Source organism: Platalea leucorodia (genome assembly GCF_965183815.1).
Source record: "Platalea leucorodia genome assembly, chromosome: W".
Taxonomy (NCBI): domain Eukaryota; kingdom Metazoa; phylum Chordata; class Aves; order Pelecaniformes; family Threskiornithidae; genus Platalea; species Platalea leucorodia.
Window position 1 is genome coordinate 8096468 of NC_138859.1, and position 22937 is coordinate 8119404.

The 22937-nt window shown below is 38.6% G+C and overlaps 1 protein-coding gene across 1 annotated transcript; it reads right to left on the reverse strand.

Moving 5' to 3' along the window:
- Nucleotides 1-472: 472 nt before the first annotated feature.
- LOC309601650 (mesoderm induction early response protein 3-like) lies at nucleotides 473-22160 on the reverse strand. The gene is made up of 11 exons (XM_082334808.1): nucleotides 22044-22160; nucleotides 13159-13293; nucleotides 11502-11622; nucleotides 9302-9387; nucleotides 9030-9102; nucleotides 6365-6516; nucleotides 5808-5889; nucleotides 3656-3747; nucleotides 1449-1576; nucleotides 1120-1265; nucleotides 473-983 (listed from the first exon to the last, which is right to left on the reverse strand). Exons 1-11 carry the CDS (start codon nucleotides 22143-22145, stop codon nucleotides 526-528), a joined length of 1575 nt encoding a protein of 524 aa, XP_082190934.1. The 5' UTR covers nucleotides 22146-22160; the 3' UTR covers nucleotides 473-525.
- Between the last annotated feature and the right edge of the window lie 777 nt (nucleotides 22161-22937).

Below are 22937 nucleotides of genomic sequence, written 5' to 3' on the forward strand. Positions count from 1 at the left end.
TGAAGTGCTCTAGTTTAGTATCACATGAGAGAAGGTTCCATTTAAAAAACATCCTTGTATGTTTGTGCAGTTTAACTTAAAAGCAGCCCATCCCTGCCTTTATAAGAAAAAAAAAATATGCTACATTGAGCAGGGATCAGGATTGGTACCTGTAAACATTGTTATTACACTGCATCCATTACAGCAAAAGTAACTTAGACTAAAAAGCCACTCCAATCAGTTCAGAACTTCTGTGCTGGTTTTGAAATGGTGGCCTCTGTCTACAGGCTTTAAAAAAAACTTGAAGCAGAGCTTAAAGCTGCACCACAGAGTTCTCTTAGTCCCAAACTCTGCCGAACATTTCCACATTTATGGACTGAAAAAAGAAATTACTCTTGATAAATCAAGATATAATTCTATACATAAAAAGACATCACTGATGTCATAAAGTTCAAACTTCCAGTGAAAGACTAAGCAAACCTGACAGCTCCCATCAAGTTTACTACTACTGCATAAAGTACCCACTGTTTGTTTAGTTTTCCACAGTCATTCTGAGTGAAGGGCAGTATGTTGGTGAAGAGCATGGGTATTGATAAAACCATTTGTCTCATTTGCAGATAGACTGCTGAAGTCAGCCACTGAAACAGCCATTTTGGTACTGGTAATATGGTGTGTGTGGTTCTCAAAGTCCACACCAAGGTTATTTACAGAGACGTCATTCATGAAAGATTCTGGGACAGCAATTCCCATTTTCAATCTCTTCGCAGGTCTTTCTGTCTCCTCACTGCACATGTTCATTGGGTTTAGCTCTGAATGATAAAAGCCAGTCTCAAATAAATTAAAACAATCACTTTCACCATTGCTAGGCAAGTTAAGCAATTCTTCTGTTCCAACAGGCTCATGATTAACTGGTGCTCGGGGTAAGCTGTCCATAGGAGGAAAGGCATCATCCAGGCAGTTCACATCTGAAGTGTGGCAGACCGTAGCTACACTGTTTGTCAATGCTGGAAAAAAAGATAAACATAAAATGTAAATGAAATAGCTGTTTATATAGTTACAACAAAAAGCTTTTTTGGTTTGGGGTTTTTGTTTGGTTGGTTGGTTGGTTTTTTTGTTGGTTTTTTTTTTCCCTTGATTTACCTGTCAACTCATTGGCAGTGATAGAGTTCAGAATGCTTAGCTGTTGATCGGGAATGGTTTCTGTTCGAGTATTAGATGTTAAGGCTGAAGAATGTACTGCTCCACCAAGGGCTTCTGCTTCATCTACCAAACGATCCATGTAGTCCCTTAAAGAATATGGCATTCATAATTTCATAACAGGAAAACAAGGCCTAAAAATGATGATGGATTTAATTTCAGTTGCTATAGCTACTGTAGCATTACACTGCAATGACGGGAAGAAAAAAAATGATCATCATCTACATTTACGATTTGCAACAGAAAACATATTCCAAGAATGTTTTACTTACGTAACTCCTGGATGATGGTTATATCTCTTCTTTCCAAATCTTGTTTGCTGAGCAAAGTAATCATAACGTTCTGACTTTTTCCACATGTAATAGAAAGCCACACACTCAGCAACTGTTCTGGTTCTTACCTAAAAGAAGGCAAGAAGAACTGACAAGATTAATGCAAAGAATTATGTTTTGTCATCTCCCCAGTACCCATATTCCTGCAACATTGTTAGTTTTACTGTTCTAGTATCTGGAACAAACCAATTAAATCAGGAGACTTGAAAGAGATCTACAGTTTCAAATTTCTTTACCAAGAAGGTGGTCAAACCCTGGAACAGGCTTCCTAGAGAGGTGGTTGATGCCCCATGCCTGTCAGTGTTGAAGAGGCATTTGGACAATGCCCTTACTTTAAAAGCTTTAAAAGCTTTAGCTTTTGGTCAGCCCTGAAGTGGTCAGGCAGTTGGTAGGTCCCTTCCAACTGAAATATTCTATTCTATTCTAAATAAGTACTACATCTGTTCTATTGTATGCATTATTGTTGTTTGGGTTTTTTTTAAACTAGATTGAAACTGTATCTACATCTGAAGCATTTCAGTTCATAACCTATATAACAATTTTTTAAACTATAAGACAGACTCTCTCTTAAGAGGAAAAAGCTGAGCAAATCAATTACCTAAGAGAAGTGAAGCAGAAAATACTTTGGGTACTTAGACAAATTCTGGTCCATAGTGACAGATCAACTCATGTGCTTTGCTGCATGTTGGAAAAAATATTTTTAAATTATTTCTTTATATCTCTGGTGAATTACTGCTTATTGGTAAAGTCCATTTAAAATTTGAACCACCCAAATATTTATCATAGGACAGGTTAAGCCAAGTGTTGAGCAGGACTAGCTGACTGTTGTTGAACAGCAACCACAACCCTATAAAGTTTACCCGAAATACAACAAAACCACCAGTCTCCTAAAGAAAAAACTTGTGGTTTAACCCCATTGAGCAACTAAGCACCACACAGCTGCTTGCTCACTCCCCCCCCAATGGGATGGAGGAAGAAGAATGGGAAGGGTAAAAGTGAGAAAACTCGTGGGTTGAGATAAAGACAGTTTAATAATTTAAAACAAACAAACAAACAAAAAAACAACAAAAAAACCAAAACCAAAAAAAACCCCAAAAAACAGAGAGAGAGAAGGGAAAATAAAACCCAAGAAAGACAAGCGATGCAAATGAAAACAATTGCTCGCCACCAACCTACTGATGCCCAGCCAGTCCCTAGGCAACATCAGCCCCCGCCAACCTTCACCCTCCTAGTTTTATTGCTGAGCATGACGTCATATGGTATGGAATAGCCCTTTGGTCAGTTGGGGTCATCTGTCCAGCTGTGTTCCCTCCCAACTTCTTGTGCACCCCCAGCCTACTTGCTGGTGGGGCAGTCTGAGAAGCAGAAAAGGCCTTGACTCTGTGTCAGCACTGCTCAGCAATAATGAAAACATCCCTGTGTTATCAACACTGTTTTCAGCACAAATCCAAAACATAGCCCCATACTAGCTACTATGAAGAAAATTAACTCTATCCCAGCCAAAACTAGTACAAAACCTCAAGGTGGTATCAAAACATACAGGAGATGTACAGAAAGTTTGGAAACATCCATATTGTCAACTGTACCAAATGATACGTATATTTGATCAAAAAAACCAAAACAAAAACAACAAAAAAAAAATCCAATTCCTATTCTTCAGGCACAGAGGAGTCAATCAGAAGCAATCCAGATCAAGACTAGAAGTCCTTCATTGGCCAGAAACCAGAGTACTGATGGATGACTACACTTTCTGAAAACACAAAGAACGAATCCTGTTTCTGTAGAATTACACCTTCCTGGTGACAAAAATAATTAAAGATGCATTTTCCCCTCCCACAGCCATGGTATGGAAATACTATACTTCTAGGAGAGGCAGACATTTAATTTAAGTTAAATTATAATATAAATGCATAAATGGAAGTAATGTCAACATAAGTCAATTTCAGAGAAAATATATTGACTCATCTTGCAACGCCTAGCTTTTCCAATGACATCGAAGGTAAAATTAGCACAAAAATGCCAAGCTGGTTTTAATATGTTGGTTCTTATTTCACTCTTCTGCATGGCTTCTGAAAAATGCATTGCTTTTACAAATTTTCAGCATCATATCATCTACCAATTCTTCCATTTAACTGTAAAATACTAACCTTGTTTTTCTGTATGAGATGAAAGTCTTTTCCATAAATCAGAAGTGCATGTTCAAAGCTTCTGCATTCTTCTTCTGTCCATGCTGACATCTCTTCTAGACAATTGCAAAAGTAGCATGATAAACTTATTTTCACTCACTAACATTTTACAGAGAATAAAATATTTGTGTTGCTAATGCATGAATATCCAAACACACTCTAAAAAACCCAATAGTTCAGTTATTTAGACCCATGTTCTTTACTGTATAGATATCCTACCTGAAATCTAACATTCTTGTTTATAAAGACTCATAAAAGAGTCTGATTTCTGAAATCTTTTATCCTGGAGGGCAAAGGACATTCAAAAGACTTGATTTATTATTTCTTAAGAAGTTTGTCATCAAAAAACCAAGATTTGATAACATCACTGAGATATCAGTAAGATTATTTTTCTAAACTATTTCTTCTTGCATCAGATACAAAGAACAGTGGCTGTTGGAAAAAAAGAGTGAAGGAACAATCTTTTTTTTTTTTTTAAGATAAAACTGAATTTTAGTTTTACAAAACAAAACAAAAGAAATCACTAAAAAAAAAAATAAGAGTTTTAAAACAAAGTAGCTCAAACTATTGGAGTAGGTCAGTTTTGTCTCAAGTATTGTTGCTTCCCTATCTTGATTATGGCTTTATGTCTATATATAATAAAAGGAGGGATATTTCAGGCATCTTACATTCGTAATGGTGATCTGTTCAGCTGTTATTTAAAGCTATGGGGGGGGGGGAACAACAACAAAACTCAACCAACAAACCCATTTCAAAACATTTCTGGAAGCAGACACTGGAACCAAGACCTTTCTGCTCCCAGATGAAAGTGATAATCATTCCACTACAAGGTGATTTTCTTTCTTTCTCACCCCATTAATTTTGCACTCCTTACTACAGAGTTCTCAAGCTTCAAAGAGAAGAGAAGATCCCCATGTAAAGTGTCACTGTTAAGAAATTATCTTGGGAGATGTGGATTTTTAACTCTCATCTTGAGAATAGCAGTGAACTTCAGTGGGTAGAGTAGATCATAGCACAATGGTTACTCTAAGAGACAGGCACTAAACAGTATTATCATCCTTTACCATTTTTAATGAGGGTATAAATCCCATCTGATTTGGGGTGGGGGAGTGAGTACTAGTCCTTAGGACAGAATTTGGAGCTCTGACCCACAAATGGGCAGAGGTATTTTTCAATTCCAAAACAAGAATCTAAATCCTAGAGAGGTGTGGGGTTTAGGATACAGCCCTGCAGCTGATACTTCCTTATTGTTTAGCTCTACGCAATCTCTTCTTGTACAAGAGCTTTCTGAAGCACTGCTCTGATATTCCTTATTGTTCCCTTCAGCTTTACCTTAGATACTTAGCTTTCACAGGACCTAACTTGTAAACACTCAAATTCCCTTTGGATCCAGTTCTGAGTAGGGAATATCTGCCAGAATACCAATTTACACCAGGGCTCATAGTCCATTTCTGCTTTATGCAACACATGTTAAAATACAGGACAAAGAACCGTCTTTGCTAAATGATAAACTCTGATTTTTATTTAAGGGAGTAATAAAGTTAGGGACAAACAAGATGGAAGCTCGTTTTCCACTGTAAACTCTAGTAAATCTCTCCACACTCTACCAAAGACCTATAGAACTATACTGCAGAACCAGTTTAGGGTTGACATAGCACAGCGTTAGCACAGTGATGAAGAGAGTGGGGCTCACTTACATAGCCAGCTATGTTCTCCTGATTCTGGTATAAATGTCATCAGATTATAATTGATCATGATCTCAAAAAGGTACTGTAATGTGGGTGAGAACTGCATTATGGGAGCAAAATCACGACTCCCCCCATCCTTCTCCTCAGTCTGTGCCGTTCTTAAAACGGCAATGTAGGAAAGAAGGGAAGAAAAGGTGTAACAGCTGATCCTGCAACCTTTATACAAGTTGCTAACTTCTCTAGCAGAAATTTCCATCTGGCCAACAGTCAGATTATACCTAATCTGTGCTAAAAACATCATGGAAAGGGATGTGCTCATCAATCTGAATCTTACTCAAGGTTTTTCTATGCAAGTTTTTTTTTTTTTTTAATCTTTTGTTTTCCTCCAAACACACATTTCTTAAAAAGCAGGTACTCTCTCTTACCCTGAGATGCCTTTCCATTTGAGCAGTATCTCTCAATTGCTTCTTTAACATTATGGCTACTTTTGAGAAGTTCATATAGCGCCTATAAAATAGAAGTAGTCTTTAGAAAGAGTCAAAGTTTGCAAATGTCCAATCTAAACTTCTGAAACTAGCCTTTCAGTGAGCATATCTAATGTAAAAAAGAGGATTTATCTTTATACAGGATGAAAATTTTAAAATAACAACCAAAAGCAAAACCATCCAAAAGTTGAGGCAAGGTTTAATTAAGCAAATGTAAAACATTACATGCAATTATTAGAAAAGCTGGATTTGTCAACAGCATAGCAAGCAAACATCACAGATCACAACACCGCCAACATTCAAATAATTGTAATTTTAAGCACATGCTTAAAATTACAAATAATATAAGATCCTGACCCCAATAACATCTAATTTAAAAAAAAAAAAAAAAAAGAGAGAAATTGAATATTGCTGCCTTTATAATACAAGGCAGAGAAAGAGAACACATATTAATTACAAAGCAATGTGTCATAAACAGAACAGGATATAAAACATACTTGTTCATTGTCCCGTGTATGTAGTCCTTCAGGAATTCTGCCAATCGTGTTTTCATTTCCTGTTCTTAAGGAGGTTTCAAAAAGGTATTCTTTAACTTTACTTTCTGAGATCACATCAGGTTTCCAAAGTAAATGGTCTTCATTTTCATAGGCTGTTAAAACAGAAATCCATTAATGCCAGGTGTGACATTTTTAAGGCTATAACATAAAAAGCTATTTCACAAAGACAAAGAACAGGAATGCAGAAGTAATCAAATCAAGCACCACCACGCCACTTTTAAATTGCAGCTCACTTTTTCCCCAAAAGCCTCAGTTAAGAGACAGGCTCTGCAGTGTGGTATGGCAAAGAAATTCAGTTTCCATAAGGATAAGGGACTGAACTCTTGAGACAGAGTCTTTACAGAGGAGCAGCTTGTTGATGGCTAGATGATTCAAGTCAAATTATGCATATGTATTCATCATCTTCATATAAACAAACTAGCAAAACCACTTAGTTTTATTCAGCTTTTTTCAACAAATAAGCTATAGTTTACAGTAAAAGAGTGCAGGATATTACTTTAATATTTCAAATATTACATGTAAAAAAAAAAAAAGGCAGCTAACTGGTCATTTTCAACTAAAATTTGCCAAAACTTACTTAACAGAATGGAAATCTAGGTCTCAATGTGGTAATTTCTTTTTCTGTTCACTAACAACCAAATGCTGTTAACAACTTGTATGTTCCATATTTTACAAGCAATCAGGATGTACAGTCCTCCTTCACAGTATACTGAAATCATGTATGCACCTCTTAAGTAGCTTATTTGAAAGACAATATATTGGAAATATTCAAGAGTTGGCCTGAACCTTTGTCTGTGCACACGTTTGAATTCTAGATTAAACTATAAATCCTTTACTCTGAACAATAGATGTGATTAACATTACACATAATGCTTCACGTACTCTCTTGGCAATACAAAATTAGAGTTATTAAATTCAAACACACACAAGCATAATGGCAGTTACAGTAGAAGAGATGAAGAAGATTCTCAAATCACTCATAAAACTGCAGGAAAGAATATTAAGCTAAGGTGAGGAATAAAATTACATCTCTCTTGAAAGTTCTGTTATGGCTTAAGAACACAGAAAGCTTTCAAACAGATGTGTTACAAGTGTAAGGTTTATAGAAGAGCAGAACTGCCTTCTAGCACAATTCCAGTAGCTGGGACTACACAGCAGAAATATAAGCCCCTGTTTGCCATCACAAGCTCTTCAGGGAGTACAGAAGAGGCTTTCACAGAATCCTCCACCCATACAGCCAGGTCCAACCTCTCCGAGCACTGCTGATGCTCAGCTTCAACTTCCATTATCAACCAAGACAACCTAGCACTTCTTGCTGGAGTCCATGCCTGATATTCTTAAGAGGAGCTCCTCAGGCTCTCCAATCTGGGAGCTACCTCTTTGCTCTTGGCCATGCCAGCAGACAATACTCTCACTGGTTCTCTCTAGCACCAGCTCATTCCAGAGAAAGTTGTCAAATTAACGCCTTCCTGATCATCCTCTGGTTATTGGCCCTTCTCTAGTTCTCGGCCAAGGAGAAGTCAAGATGTGTAAATAGTAAAAGGACTATCCGGATAAATCCAGTTCTTACTCCTCCATTTCTTACAACCAGTAAGCATCATGCTTGAATCTTAGAAAATAGGAAACTTCCCTAGGTCTCTTAAGCAACACAGGAGATGTTCACTTGCTAATGCTTCCAGCTCCATCCATACTAAACATTCTTCTTCTCTATTACAAAGGATCATTCTTCAAAAAGCAGTTGGTAATGGTGAAAAGACTTTATATACTTCACTAGAATGATATTCCCATGAAATGTTACAGTTCAAACACAAGTAACTTACAGAAGAAAAAACAGAATGCCCTTCATTTATTAATATATTCCCCCAAACTGTTCCTTAATTTCACAGCTGTTCCACCCATGAGCAAATTTCTTTCAATATTTGCTTTTTGAATTCCCCAGCTATATGTGCTATACTTTTCTCATAGTGAAGGTTTCTAAAGATACAAAATAAAACTCTATTAAATAAGTTATTTTTTCTACTCTAGCACAATTGCAGTTTTTAACCTAAATTTACACAGAAATAACATCATACTTAAAACATATTTTTTAAAAGACGAGGTGTATCAGGACCTACATCTTCTACTCATGCTATGGAAATTTAAAATAGTTTATTGCTTTGTTTTTCATATCCATTTTGTAACCCGCACTGTTGTGCTTGCCAAAAAACAAGCAAAGAAAAATACTGTTTTGAAGATCTTCAATGTAAACTAAGTTACATGCTCATAGCCCAGTTATGATACTCTGATGAAAATATTTCCTTCTTGACCCACAGTTTGTTGCCTCCTAATATTACTAGATACTTCAGAATTAACGCTGTAATCTACCCTCCTATGTCCTCTTGAGAATCTCCTCTCAAAACTGTAAATCACATTTCTGAGATATAATTATGTGGTCGTGTTACTTCAGTTGACTAGGGGTTTTTTGTTTGTTTTTTCTTTTTAAGGTCTCCAAGATTTTAACTAAGCCATTGAATTTATCTTATAAATTTAAATATCTTTTTTTTTCCATCAACTGATTGATATATATAAACATTAGATAAAAAGTAAAACAGTCAGAAGAACTTACCCTTTTCATTATCACTGTATCTGCCAAGGTAAGGTGGAATTTCAGCCTGATACTGTGAACCAACCATTATTTCCTGAAGATGTAACAAAAATCACAAGAGAAAGCTATTAGCTTAATATTTTGTGTATGGAAGCATTACAAATTCCATTAACATGGCATTTTGCAGAGAATTCCAGAATTAAGGTACTATTTTAGATATGTACTATAAATCTTAAAGCATTTTTCTTAATAGTAAAGTTTTTCTTAATTTTATTTTAAGATATAGTTATTACCTTTCTCAAATCTTCAGATGAATTACCATTGTCTGCCTCTGTGTCTTCACCATCTGATTCCTTATCTCCATCACACGTAGTATTTGCTTCAGACACAAAGAAGTTTGGTTTTAGTTAGGAAGACTTTTCATTTCAAATACAGAACTACAAGATATCTTTTACTTTTGAAAGGAGCCCCTGCTTTTATTCTGGGAGACACTCATCATGAGTCTGTTGATCTAAATTTCTATCAAACTAGCATGAAGTCAGAAAGCACTGGTACTTGTATGTTGCAGAACTAAAACATTTATCATCACTGCAACTGGGACAATCTACTATATTTCTAACAGTCAAAAGGAAATGAGATCATTTTTCTTCATCAATTTTCTTCAATAAAGGCTTATACCTTATAGAAAAGGTATGAGAAAACCAGAAAACTTCCAGGGCTATGACTTAGCCCCTGGTTAATCACAAAGAAAGTAAAATTGAAGGCAAGTCTTTATTACCTACTAAAGCCTTTCATCAAAAGTTTTAATAGGCATTCAAAACATTCCTTTAAACAAGGCTGCCTCAGCATAGAGTGAAGATATAGTAGATATACACAAAACAGAATCAGCAAAAGACTGCTTATTCCTCTTTAGTCTTTTTTTTCTTAGGAAAAAATACAGCAGAGCACTCCAAGTAATTCAAATACAGTACTCCACAAAATAACTCATATTTTATAATCTGGAACACTGTGGTACTGGGTTCTGATAAGATTAAAGCTATTTTGTATTCTCAATTTTCAGTAACAACATGCTCATAAATAGGGTTGCAATTTTAGCTTCATCACAACTAAATAGAATCATCAACATCAGAGACAATATCCAAGACTGTATGGAGTAGTCATTACTACAATCACCAGTCTATCTCTTTTTGCTGTTAGAAGTAGCAGGCAAGAAGCTAACATGAATGCATGAAACAACAATATGCCTAGATAATAATATGCAATTATTTTTTCCAGTTAATTCAAATTTAATAAAATAGCCTGTCAGACACGTTTATCTTAAAATTGAATGTTATCTTAGAGAAATGGACAGGGATAAGAATAAAAGATGAAACTGTCAACAGCACAGAAAACTGACATTTCCCTCCCTGAAATGGTGGATATTTGATTTTAAAATGCCCAACCAAAAGTTCTAATAGAGAAAGAGTAACATTCTGATAGAAAACCATGATAGCTGAAAGCAAAGATGACTGTTTCTTAATCCTGAGTAAGATGAGGGGCTAACAATTTTTTCCATAAAACTGCCACACTTTCAGTGTCATATTCATTAACAGTTCACAAGCAATATTTAAGTGCCAGCAAGGTTGGGGCTTGCTTAACTAAAAAAGGGCATTATAATTTTAAAGGTTTTTGTTTCTCTCTCTCAATACAGATGTCTTACATTGTCTGTTGTATGTTGGCTACAATTGCTGATGACTGAGACAGCACATCCCCTTTATCATCCCCCTTCTCTAGAGGAATGAAATCCCCCAGAAATAGCTCAAGATGCTTGCCAAATTAAAACTGATAAAAATCCTCCACATTGCCTATTGCAGTTCATTTGTTCACTGGTGTACTAGAGTTGGAGCAATGAGGAATATCTCATCCAGGTTGGATAACTGAACCACTGGTTCTTGGATCTTTCCCATAATAGCTCCATGGGTAGTGAAATTTTGGTGGTCATGGGTTCATAGGCCCCATCCCATATAAAACCACTTTGGCTCATGAAGTCCTATGGAAAACTGTTGAATGTGTGAAGGGAAATAATCACAAAGAAACCACATCCCAATTCACATCCACAGGCTGAATGGAGGAGTCACTGGCTTAAAAGCAGTAGCAAAAAATTTTAGTAGAGAAATACTAATTTAAAAGAATGGGTTACATATTCATGTCATTCAGTAAGATACGGAAAATCACAAAGAGTGTTCCTCAACACATTAACTATTAATTATGAAAATTTACTGTATTTGTAGAAAAATTAATTATACTTGTGCTTTGAGCACAGTACAAAATACAGGTCTTTTAGGTAATCAATAATACCAACCAAAGACAACATTCATGTACAACATCCTGCAAAGCACTGTTTCTCAATTCCCGGTAAAGTCACCACTACTCTGCAATTTTGATATTTTAAGCTAGGAAGCTATATATAATGCTAAGACATTTTGAGTACTATTATAAAATTAGGTTTCCTACATCTTAATGGTCGAGGAAAGAAGTCGGTAGTTTCATGTGAAGTAACTGATGGTGTCAAGTCATCAGCAGAGGACTGTGTTTCTTCATCATCACCCGACAAGAGGTCTTTAGCTATTTCCTCCTGTATCATTAAAATAAAAAAATAAAACCTCAGACTGACTATTAAGTATAGACTGGTGAGCATTTAGATTAAGCAAATTGTAAGTCCCATTAATTAAAATGAATTATTTTACCATAATTAATTTTAGCAGACCATCCTCTCTTAATTAAAAAGCTAGTTCACTCCTCCTAAATCTTAGAACAAATATAACCATTCATTTCAGAGTTGAACACAGGGGTTCGTTTCCCCCTTGTCTTCTATTAAAATAAATGCAGAAGTAGTAGCCTCTGCAAGCATCAAATCTCAGATGTTCCTCCAACTGCTTCCAATGAAAAATGCCAGTGGAAATCTTCAGAATTCTGTCATTCTTTGCACAACAGATATACTAAAGCTTTAACAGGCTGTTACCCCTTAAACTCTGGGGTGGGGGGGAAGAAACAGCCAGGCACTTTTGCTGAGAAGAGTTACAGATAATAGACAACCCATTATCTTCCCAAATCACACAAAAATAATTGATGTTTCTATAGGTTAAAAAAAGAAAAAAAGGAAGAAAGAAAGAAAAAGCACACTTCCTCCACTAGCAGACATGTTTGAACCCTCTGTATAGAGATTAGGGAGGGAAAGAACTGTATTAGACAACAAGCCGACTACATTTCTGTAGCCTCAACACAATCGTGACTCCTAATGAGAATCAGATGTGCAGAGCCATCATTATACCCTACTTTCTGTGGAGTTTATCATTTCATCATATTTACAAAAAGATAAAGAGAGACACATACTACAGATTTTATAATACAAACTACTAGCTGCATATGCCTTATAGCCAAAAATCAGATTAAAGTCTCAGAATTCAAACTTAGCCTGCAAATCACAAAAACTGAAGTTTCATGTTTTTATATTCAACAATGCAACACGTTGTTTTATGTTCAACGACTATCTCTCTCTCACCCTGCAAAGTTGAGACCTTTCCAAATTATATGCATTTGAAAGGAACATTCCAAAGCATTCAGGAGTGCATTTTCAAGTTATCCACAAAGGTTTGATACATGACATGGATGTTGGAAGCCAGAATTATTATTTCTGGACATTGCATACATTAAAATAAAATACAGATCTTTTCAGAAAAAATCCCACTTCTATTAAAAAAAAAAAAAAAAAGAGGTAATCTATTTAAAGTTCTCTGGATGTGTTTCAGAAGAACCGTTAACTTATTAATTCCTCACTTGTAGTAATATAGTGCTACTAAAGTTGCTATGCATGTGTAAGTGTGATAATTATAATTAGATTCAGATCCTCAATATCCTTGAAAAAGAATGAATTCAGAGTAGAATCAGAGAATCATAGAATCATTTAGGTTGGAAAAGACCTTTAAGATCATTGAGTCCAACTGTAAACCTAGCACTGCCAAGTCCACCACTAGTACAGTAACTCTTAATTGTATATTGAAATTGACAAAGATATGTATTTTGTAACACCAAGAAATAGTGAAATATAATTTAAGGTCACCTGGATTTCTGCTTTTAAAACATAATACAGGGGAAAATAGTTCTGACTTACTTTATCTAGAGTCATATCTGGAAGTTCATCTGCAAGTTCACTTGGAGAGCTATCTGCACTGGAACCAGCCATAACTGGAATCACAGGTTCATAACCATAGAATGCCAGTAAATCTTCCAATGGCATGTTTCCTTCCTAATACAAGAAGATTTACAGACATTTCAACATATTGCCAAATACTTGTAAACAGTTCAGGCCTACAAGGATAAGACATATTTTAAAAAACAAAAGTAAAAAAAAACAAACAAACAAACAAAAAAAACTTAATTGAAAGCAGGAATCTTGATTAAAGATCTAAAATATTTTCAGGCACAGGACTGAAATAATTCATAACCATGTCTCTTGGCATATAATGAAGTCCCATCAAGCTACTGAAGAAAACCATTTACTGGATGAAAATAGAGAATAATTATTAAAAATTTGCTCCTTATCTGATTCATACTGTAGAACATGATTTGCCTATATTTCTTCAAGACAGAAAATATACTAGAAACACTAACAATCCCCCTACAAGAAAGAAATGCAGAAAAACTTGAAGACTTTAGTCCTATATAGTTACAGCTGCAAGTGTGCAAAACACCACAGAAGTAAACCAATATAGCAAGTTTTTATCCCTCCTTTCCATCTCCCGCACAATATATTTTATAAGGACTCTTGAGAAGGTGTCGTGGTTTGACCCCGGCCGGCAACTAAGCACCACACAGCTGCTCGCTCACTCCCCCCTGGTGGGATGGAGGGGAAAATCGGAAGGGTAAAAGTGAGAAAACTCATGGGTTGAGATAAAGACAGTTTAATAATTACAAAGAAAAAATTTTAAAAGATTGTTCAGAAAAGAGGGGGGAAAAAAACCTACCCAAAACAAAAAGAGAGAAGGGAAAATAAAACCCAAGAAAGACAAGCGATGCAAATGAAAACAATTACTCGCCACCAACCTACTGATGCCCAGCCAGTCCCTGAGCAGCGTCCCCCCCACCAACCTTCCCCCCCAGCTTTTATTCCTGAGCATGATGTCATATGGTATGGAATATCCCTTTGGTCAGTTGGGGTCAGCTGTCCCAATTGTGTCCCCTCCCAACCTCTTGTGCACTTCCAACCTACTCGTTGGTGGGGTGGTGTGAGGAGCAGAAAAGGCCTTGACTCTGTGTCAGCACAGCTCAGCAATAATGAAAACATCCCTGTGTTATCAACACTATTTTCAGCACAAATCCAAAACATAGCCCCATACTAGCTACTATGAAGAAAATTAACTCTACCCCAGCCAAAACCAGCACATTCTCCACCCCTTATTCCATACCATTTACATCATGTTCAGGTCCAACCCTATCGCAATACATCCTCATTAACCATCCCTTCCCCCCATAAAATGTCCATAAATATCCATAAAATGTCCATTGAGTTCATTTGGTCTATGACTTTGGGCTTCATCTGTTATGGTATTCACTCAGGACAGGAAAGGTGGTGTGCTGCGTGGAGTTATTGGGCACCAAAGCCAGCTCAAGTCAGGTCACTACTGCACTTGCGCTGCTGCTTGCGAGAGATTCGTCTTTCATTGGTTCAGGTGGTTTCTGCTGTAGTACTTCCTATAACATGCAACTCAAATCACAGGTTATGACAATTTAGAGGTATATCCATTAAAATCTCCACCCCTGGCCCCTTTTGATTAGGCCATAAACTTTAACATTGCAATGAAATCCTCCTCTTGCCTCTAGCCTGGCTAGCAGCAAAAGGTTCCTGCTGTCATACCTTTAACATATGGCAGCCACAGCAGTGGTGGCATACAGCATCATGTAATACTGCCATCATATAACTCAAATCACAGATTATTTTCACCCAGGATTAAATCCCCTTGAGGTACACATCGGACTTCCCCATCCTCCTGCATCACCCACCAAGTGCACCCAGGTCCTTGAGCAAAAACAATCCCACAAATAGGTTTCCCCTTTCCTGAGGAAGGAATAAGCCAGACTGTTTTTCCCAACAAGTTCCTTATATGTACTATGGGGATCTTATCTCCTTCCACAGTGCACAGGGGTTTTGATTGGACAGGGCCAGGTCGACTGACAGATCCTCTAGTGCTAACTAGCCAAGTGGCTTCGGCTAAATGTGTATCCCAATGTGTGAATGTCCCAGCATCCACTGATCTCAGTGTATTTTTTAACAGTCCATTGTATCATTCAATTATCCTGGAGGCTGGTGCGTGATAGGGGATGTGATACATCCAGTCAAGGCCATGCTCCTTGGCCCAGGTGTTTATGAGGTTGTTTCGGAAATGAGTCCCTTTGATTCAATTCTTTCTGGGATGCCATGTTGCCATAAAACTTGCTTGTCAAGGTCCAAGATAGTATTCTGGGCAGCGGCGTGGGTCACAGGGTATGTTTCCAGCCATCCGGTGGTTGCTTCCACCATTGGAAGCACATGGCGCTTGCCTCAGCGGGTTTGTGGGAGTGTGATATAATCAATCTGCCAGGCCTCCCCATATTGATATTTCAGCCATCGTCCTCCATACCAGGGAGGCTTTAGCCGCTTGGCTTGCTTGATTATGGTGCACATTTTACATTCATGGATAACCTGTGCAATGGCATCAATAGTCAAGTCCACCCCTCAATCACGAGCCCATCTATATGTTGCATCCCTTCCTAAATGTCCTGAGGTGTCATGGGCCCACTGAGCTATAAATAGCTTACCCTTATGTTGCCAACCAGATCCACTTCAATCTTAGCAGCTTGATCCACCTGCTGGTTGTTTTGATGTTCTTCAGTGGCCTGACTCTTGGGTATGTGAGCATCTATGTGATGTACTTTTACAACCAGGTTCTCTATCCGGGCAGCAATATCATGCCACAATGCGGCAGCCCAGATGGGTTTGCCTCTGCCCTGCCAGTTGCTCTGCTTCCATTGCTGCAACCACCCCCACAGGGCATTTGCCACCATCCATGAGTCAGTATAGAGATAGAGCACTGGCCACTTTTCTCATTCAGCAGTATCTAAAGCCAGCTGGATGGCTTTCACCTCTGCAAACTGACCCAATGCACCTTTTCCTTCAGCAGTTTCTGTGACTTGTCATGTGGGAGTCCACACAGCAGCCTTCCACCTCCAATGTTTTCCCACAATACGACAGGATCCATCCGTAAACAGGGCATATTGCTTTTCATTTTCTGGTAATTTGTTATACAGTGGGGCCTCCTCAGCACGTGTCACTTCCTCTGGTGACACTCCAAAGTTTCGTCCAGTCCATGATCACTTCCAGGATTCCTGGGTAGTCGGGGTTTCCCATTCGAGCCTGTTGTGCAACCCACTTACTCCACGTAGCATCAGTTGCATGATGTGTACAGGGGACCCTCCCTTTGAACATCCAGCCCAGCACCAGCAGTCAGGGTGCCAAGAGGAGCTGTGCTTCAGTACCAACCACTTCTGAAGCAGCTCAAATTCCTTCATATGCTGCCTATATTTCTTTTTCAGTTGGACTGTAACAGGCTTCAGATCCCCTATATCCCTGGCTCAAAAACCCTAGGGGTCAACCTCAAGTCTCCCCTGGTGCTTTCTGCCAGAGGCTCCAGGTAGGGCCGTTCTCCCCAGCTGCAGTGTAGAGCACATTTGTTTACATCTTGTCCTGCCCGGACTGGCCCAAGGGCGACTGCATGAACTATCTCCTGTTTAATTTGTTCAAAGGCTTGTCGTTGCTCAGGGCCCCATTTGAAATCGTTCTTCTTGCGGGTCACTTGATAGAGAGGACTTACGATGAGACTGTAATTTGGAATATGCATTCTCCAAAAACCCACAATGCCCAAGAAAGCTCGTGCTTCCTTTTTGCTGGTTGGGGGAGACATGGCTGTGATTTTGTTGATCACATCCATTGGGATCTGACGATGCCCATCTTGCCATTTTATTCCTAAGAACTGGATCTCCTGTGCAGGTCCTTTGAGCTTACTTTGTTTTATAGCAAAACCAGCTTTCAAAGGAATCTGGATTATTCTTCTCCCTTTCTCAAACACTTCCTCTGCTCTGTTGCCCCACACAATGATGTTATAAATATACTGCAGGTGTTCAGGAGCTTCACCTTGTTCCAGTGCAGTTTGGATTTAGTCCATGGCAAATGGTGGGGCTGTGTTTCCACCCCTGGGGCAGTCGATTCCAGGTGTACTGGACACCCCTCCACATGAAAGCAAACTGTGGCCTGCACTCTGCTGCCAAAGGGATCGAGAAAAACATATTAGCGATGTCAATGGTGGCATACCACTTGGCTGCCTTTGACTCCAGTTCATATTGGAGTTCTAGCATGTCCAGCACGGCAGCGCTCAGCAGTGGCGTGACTTCATTCAGGCCTTGATAGTCCACTATTAGCCTCCACTCTCCGTTAGATTTTTGCACTGGCCATATGGGACTGTTAAAGGGTGAGGGAGTCTTGCTGATCACTCCTTGGCTCTCCAGTCACCAGATCAGCTTATGGATGGAAACCAGGGAGTCTTGACTGGTGCGATATTGTCGCCGGTGCACCGTTGTGGTAGTGATTGGCACCTGCTGTTATTTAACCCGCAGCAGCCCCACCACAGACGGATCCTCTGAGAGACCAGGCAGGCTAGGCAGCTGCTTAATTTCCTCCATCTCCAAGGCAGCTATACCAAAAGCCCACCGGTACCCTTTTGGGTCCTTGAAATACCCTCTCCTGAGGTAGTCTATGCCAAGGATACATGGGTCCTCTGGACCAGTCACAATGGGGTGCTTCTGCCACTCATTCCCAATTAGGCTTACCTCAGCTTCCAACACAGACAGCTGCTGGGATCCCCCTGTCACTCCAGAAATACAGATTGATTCTGCCTCTTTGTAATCTGATGGTATTAGAGTACACTGTGCACCAGTGTCCACCAGAGCTTTTTACTCCTGTGGGGCTGATGTGCCAGGCCATTGAATCCACACAGTCCAGTAAACCCAGTTGTCCCTTTCTTCCGCCTGGCCAAAGGCAGGGCCCCTCTTTTCCTGGTCGGAGCATTCATTACTTGATTTTTGTAACTGCAAACCAGAAGTCCCTTCATCAGGGTCAAAAGTACGATCAGCCCTTCTACTCTGCCCAACAGACACTGGAGCAGTAATTTTCCTCGATGGATGCCTTTTGGCTGTTGTTTTTCCTTGCAGTTCCTGTACCCGAGCTTCTAGTCTCCAGGTAGGTTCACCATCCCACTTCCTCATGTCCTCCCCCTGCTCACGCAGGAAGAACCACAGGGTTGTACGTGGTGTGTGCCACCAGTACCCTCTCCCTTGAACAGAAAAAGGCTGACTTAATAGCTGAGACCTTGGTTGGAGTGCGTGAGGAAGACCTATCCTTCTTGGTTTGCTCGGACAGTTTTTGGGTCAGTTTCTCCACAGCCAAGACACAGACCCATAGGGAAGAAGTGAGGTTATCCTCATATTCTTGGAGTTGTCTGGCCAATCCATCCATAGTTGGTGCCTCTGTGTCTGTCCAGCTCATTATCACCAGGGTGTTGTCATATGACATTGGTGCATTTCGTACAAACGTTCGCCACATGGACCACGTGCACTGGATTTCATCCGGGTCTTTGGATACCTGGTCGTCATCCAGGTTGTTATAGATCACCTCCACCACCAATGGACCACCACTGGTGGTCTGTTTGTTTTGGGAATTCACAAATTCTTCCTTGAAGAATTCTTCCTGTCCTTCACACTTGACAGGAGTCGCTGCCAAAGACTGAGCACTCCTGCCCCTTTTCCAATCCCTTTGTCAATGGCCTTATCCCTAGCAAGGGATCCTAGGTGCCGGGCTTCCTTACCCTCTAATTCCTGACTATTGGCCCCAATATCCCAGCATCAGAGTAACCAGCTGAGAATTAGCTCACCTGGTTGACAGCTGAAATCTTTTTGCATATCTCGCAGCTTGCTTAGGGATAGGGTGGTTTCTGTCTCATTTATGATTTCAGTCTCTTCCTCCTCTTGTTCTTGTGACTGCTCTGCTGCAGAACAGACTGCATCTTCTGATTCTTTCTCCTGCTCCCTCTTAGGAGAAGCTTCTTCATCCCTTACTAAACGAGTTGACTTCCACTTCCATTGTTTCTTTTTAGTTATAGGGGTGACTGATATAGTTGAAGGCTGGGTCTCTGGTTTAGCCACAGCGTCTGTTGGTATGTTTTCAGATCCAGAGACCCTCTCTTCAACTCGAGGGTGCTGAATAGTATTGAGCAGTGTTTGGTAGGTGCAGGCTGGGCCCCAGCACACTGCGATAAGTTGTGCCTCTTTGGAATAGCCAGGGCACTATTTTTTTTTTTCCTTTTCCAAACATTCTATCACTTCATCAGGATTCTGCACTTGTTCGGGAGTGAAGTTCCAGACCATTGGAGGTGAGAAGCTTTCTAGATACCTGCCCATATTCTCCCACATGCCTTGCCACCCATAACCACACTGCCACAGGGCCTGGGTCATATTCCTAAATTGCTTGTTAACCTTAGAAAAAGCCAAAACAATATTCCTAAGAAATACCAATAGAAGTATTTTGACTACCCAAGTATGTTGAAGATACTGAGAAGTTATTGTAACGAGGGAGAAAACATTACAGAAGAAGGTGGTGAAGATGCCATTCTGTATTTCCTCCACAAAAAAACTCTCAGAGGAAGAAGTATAATTGTTAATTGTCTCCATGCAGTGGTACCCCAAGCACAGTAATGGCTTCAGTACAGAGCCCAAATACCGGATTAAGCTCAAGGCCAGTGTTTTAATAATAAATCTCCCAGACAAAACATCACTAGAGCACTACAGAGCACAGCAAACTGCAAAACCCAACACCAATCTTTAACATGTACAGCAAAAACAAGAGCATGGCACAGATCAAATAAACAAATATTGAGAACAGATAAATCAATATTGTGATCAGCAACTGTTAACAGATATAAATCCCTTCTAATACGCTCTGGTCAAAACTGTTATTATCTCAAACCCTTTGTGCCCCACGTTGGGCACCAAACTGTGGACTGTCGTGGCTTAACCCTGGCTGGCAACTAAACACCAAACAGCCACTCGCTTGCTTGCTCACTCCCCCCCCCCCCGCAGTGGGATGGGGGGAGAGAATCAGAAGGGCAAAAGTGAAAAAGAGACTTGTGGGTTGAGATAAAAACAGTTTAATAATTTAAAAGAAATAATAATTTTTAAAAATTGTAAGGAAAAGAGAAAAAAAAAAAAAAGTAGGAGAGAGAGAGGAAGTAAAACCCAAGAAAGACAAGTGATGCAAATGAAAACAATTGCTCACCACCAACCAACCGATGCCCAGCCAGTGTCCCCAGGCAGCAGGGCAGTATGAGAAGCAGAAAAGGCTTTGATGCTGTGGAAGCACTGCTCAGCAGTAACTAAAACATCCCTGTGTTATCAACACTGTTTCCAGCACAAATCCAAAACATAGCCCCATACAAGCTACTATGAAGAAAATTAACTCTGTCCCAGCCAAAACCAGTACAGAAGGTAACAGGAGAAAGACAGTTAATGATACAGAAGCAAAAATCAAGAGAAAGGCTTGGTTTACAATGTGTTTTTTCCAACAGCTTTTGATCAAATGATTTTACTAAATATCATCATACTTGCATCCTAACATAATTAATAAAACAAACCATGGAGATTTTTTTTAGTTACCTGACTGAAGTCATCAAAGAATTAGAAATATTTTCCAATATTTATATTTTTAAAAGTTATATTACCTTTAAAAATTTCTTGTTGAACTCATACACTGATTAAATTACTTTTTTTCTTTAGTCAGCTAAGGTCTTAGTCCTGCAAAGACTTTTCACAATGGGTAAACATAAACTCATGTCCAAGTCTTTCCAGGATCTGGACATGAAGTAATAAAGTGTTTAAGATGAGTGTCTCTCAGTTCTTTTTCCTTCTGTTATAGAAGCAATAAGATCATTTTGTGGAGTAACAGCTCCATTTTAACCACCAGACTTGGCAAGCTGCTTCAGTATTATAATTGCAAGTTCATAATCAGCAAAAATGTAATTGTAAAGGTAGCAGAACAAAAAAAACCAAAAAAAACCCCAAACACAAAACAGGAATATAAACACTGTCAACTCTACATTTAGAAAATTTGTTTTTACATGGACTACAAAAACACAGCCTCATATTTAATGCTAAAAATTACAATTTCCTGGAACTCTGTTGACCAAAATCTGCAGTTATGCTGAGTGGTATAAGTGGGTCACTGAACAGTAATGCAAGCAGCATCAGTTTGTGGATGTTCAGCAAGCATTTAAAATGGGTGATGCACTGCCACAGATGAGCAAGAGGTGTAAATAGAAAAAAACATGTAATTAAAGAGTGCAAAAGGTAGTAGGAAAAGCCAAAGAGCACACTGATCATTTTGTACACCCACCAAATGCCAAACTGATGAAACTGAGACATAGAACTACAATTTATGTAGCAAATGAATGTGGATTCATCATGTCCAAAACAGGACTGTGTTTCCAGATTGGAAAAACAAAATCTGACCAACAGAATGAAACACAGATAGCCATCACTTAATAGTATACAAAACGTACAATTTCAACTTATTTCCAACTTATAAAACTTATAAGTGATAAGTGATATTAGATGACAGGACTCTAAAACCTGCTTCAGTAATTTCTCTTCCAAAGTGAAAAGATTATTAAATGCAAAAGAAGAATCTGAACTTAACATAACACTAATATCTTTGAGAAGCTAAGTTCAGCCTTTTTATGAGGATGCACTGCTATATCCTAACCAAACCTGATTTCTTTTCTTTTTTTAAACAAACTGCAAAGGCATTTTGCAGGAAACTGCATTATACAATACAAACTAAAGAACAAATCGAGTGTTCTTTTCACTAAAAAAGGTACAACATATATGGACATTTAGGAGAGAGCAAGTCACTCTTACCTTTTCTAAATCTTCAATTTCAGAGCTGAAATTTTTGTTTTCTTCCATCATTTCCTCCTCTTCTTCAAGAGTTCGCTCATCATCATAATCATGTACAAGCATTTCAGCAGAAGGGTCAAAGTCATGATCCTCAGATGATAAAGAGCCAACTATCAAAAAACCCTAATTTGAGTAATTTTTTTTTCTATACCAACATATGAAATTACATCACAGAAAAAAAGTAAGGTTGCGTGAAATTTTACATACAGGGTCAGAACTCTCAATGGAATAACTGGAACAAATCCCTAACTACCTGACAAATTCAGCTATTTTAGCTGGCCTTCCCTTTTTGTACTTGTAAGTAATAGGTGCAGTTTTCTCTCTTGCAGTATAGAATACTTGGGAGAAGTATCTAAACTACTGAAACAAAGTTTCAGAAAGTACAATCCCAAATTAACATTTTACTGAATAAAAGATTTTTCAAAACATCCTTGAAATCATCATTAAGGTATAAAGTCCACATGTTGCAAAATTTCAGATGCTGCAAGACACTGATTTATAGACTCTGATTCTATTTATATGGTAACTAGCATAGTTTTTCACTGGTAAACAGCTAACAGGTTGCAAATCAGCTTCCTACTAACAGCAAAATAAGCAGCGAGACTCGCTTCAGATTAGTTTAGCCTCACAGAGGAGATCTTTTATTAAAACTAATTTAATTCTTAGCACTTGATCTAAAAAGGAAGAACAAACATAGCAGAGTTTCAAGAAATAGAGGAAAATATACCAGAAATAACAAAACGCTTCTAATGGATCACATTGTGACAGCTCTGTGGTCTAACAGACACTTTTTTTTTTTTTACTCAAGAGGATACTCATAAGTCATCAAAAAAGTACTGTTATTATTTTAAGTGC

Excerpts from the sequence above, each read along its gene's own strand:
- LOC309601650 (XM_082334808.1), bottom strand. The coding sequence starts at position 22,145 with ATGCTTGTACATGATTATGATGATGAGCGAACTCTTGAAGAAGAGGAG. Across the intron at positions 9,388-11,501 it reads CTTTCCTCGACCATTAAGAT|CAAATACTACGTGTGATGGA; the intron begins GTAGGAAACCTA and ends TTGTGTCTGAAG. Across the intron at positions 6,517-9,029 it reads ATACAGTGATAATGAAAAGG|CCTATGAAAATGAAGACCAT; the intron begins GTAAGTTCTTCT and ends CTGTTTTAACAG.